This window comes from Miscanthus floridulus, chromosome 2 (genome assembly GCF_019320115.1).
Source record: "Miscanthus floridulus cultivar M001 chromosome 2, ASM1932011v1, whole genome shotgun sequence".
Taxonomy (NCBI): domain Eukaryota; kingdom Viridiplantae; phylum Streptophyta; class Magnoliopsida; order Poales; family Poaceae; genus Miscanthus; species Miscanthus floridulus.
This window is the reverse complement of record NC_089581.1, coordinates 25,637,995-25,639,383: the sequence shown is the minus strand read 5'-3', so window position 1 is coordinate 25,639,383 and position 1,389 is coordinate 25,637,995. Positions and strand designations below refer to the sequence as shown.

At 51.6% G+C, this 1,389-nt stretch overlaps 1 protein-coding gene across 1 annotated transcript; it reads left to right on the top strand.

Annotated features, from left to right (window-relative positions):
• Positions 1 to 643: 643 nt before the first annotated feature.
• On the top strand, positions 644 to 1,097 carry LOC136538257 (uncharacterized). The gene has a single exon (XM_066530241.1). The coding sequence runs from the start codon at positions 699 to 701 to the stop codon at positions 1,095 to 1,097; it is 399 nt and encodes a 132-aa protein (XP_066386338.1). The 5' UTR covers positions 644 to 698.
• Positions 1,098 to 1,389: the final 292 nt, after the last annotated feature.

The window sequence follows — 1,389 nt, the reverse complement described above, 5'->3', positions numbered from 1 at the left end:
CTACAGTGTCGCTACAGTGCGCAAGGTGAGGAGCCGGAGCCGCCGGGAGCAGCGCCAAACGCGTCCTTAGTATAATGGTGCTTGCTTATCCCCTCTTAATGTGCGACAAACCATTTATGGTTGATACAGGCTACACAGCAGTCCCTGACAAAGATGGGCGCGGGCCTGTTCGGCTTAAGCCATATTCGGCTTGTTCGACTTTTTTTTTGGTTGAAACAGTGTTTTTCTCTCACAGCAATTCAGCCAAAACAGTATTTTCAGCTCAGTCAAAATTCTACAAGCCGAACATGACCTACGCCGGTCTTTCTAGTATATACCTCTTCGATTCAGACAAGTGAGTAACAAACCTGGAGGGTGAGAGGCCTGAAACAGATCGCGTGAGGACGCGAGGTCGCGTGACATCGTTTAGCTACTGTAGATGATGACTATGTGGCCGGAATAGCATCAGAAGCCTGTTGCCCGAGTGATCCAGAGAGCGCCGCTGCCATCACGTGCCCACTCCCACAAATAAAGGGCACGCAGTGGCATTTCGGCATGCATCTACACGCTTCCAATCTAGTCACACCTAGTTAAGCTACAGGCACCACCACTAGCTTATAAAACCAGGCGCCAAGCTCACATCACAGCACGGATGACAACGATTTCTAGGCTAACACATCATCCACGGGCTGTCCACGGTCACACGTCTCCATCTCTCCATGGACGAGACGACGACAGGAGACCTGAGATGGCATCAAGGGTGGCTGGACGGCGGCGGCATGCCGCCGGGGCTGGTGCTGGGCCTTTCGAGCATCGTCGCCTTCTTCCTCTACCTGACATGGCAGATCGACGGGTTCTGCGTGCTCCTGCTGCTCGGCCTCCTCGCGCTGGTCTTGCTCGCGCACCACGCGCTGTTTGACGCCGACGGTAGGATCGTCGTCGCGCCGGCCGCGTTCTGGTGGTGGGGCCAGTCTGAAGGTGGCGCGTCGTCGGACACGGACCGCGGCAGCAGCGGCACGTCGCCGTGGGCTGTCGCGGCGGTAGTGGCGCTTCTGATGGTGTTAGCATTGCACAAGTCGTCCTTCCAGATGTTCCGGCCGCCGTTCTACCTCAAGTAGCAAATAGCTCGAGTCCAGGATTGCAGGTCATAGTAAATGATACGGAGGAGGTTCTATGAAAAACTTTTAAGTTCTACAGTTGATGTGTTTATCGTCGGCTCTGGTTATTTTTTACATGCATTTATATCTACCTAAATTTATATGTGTTTTAGTGGAATAGAATGTAATTTAGTTCAATTCCACTCCAATCTATTTTAACTCACATAGATTAAGATAAATACATGCGTATCCAAATAAGACCTAGAATGAATGGATTCACCGGCTAAGATATACCAGCTGACCAGCATTTACA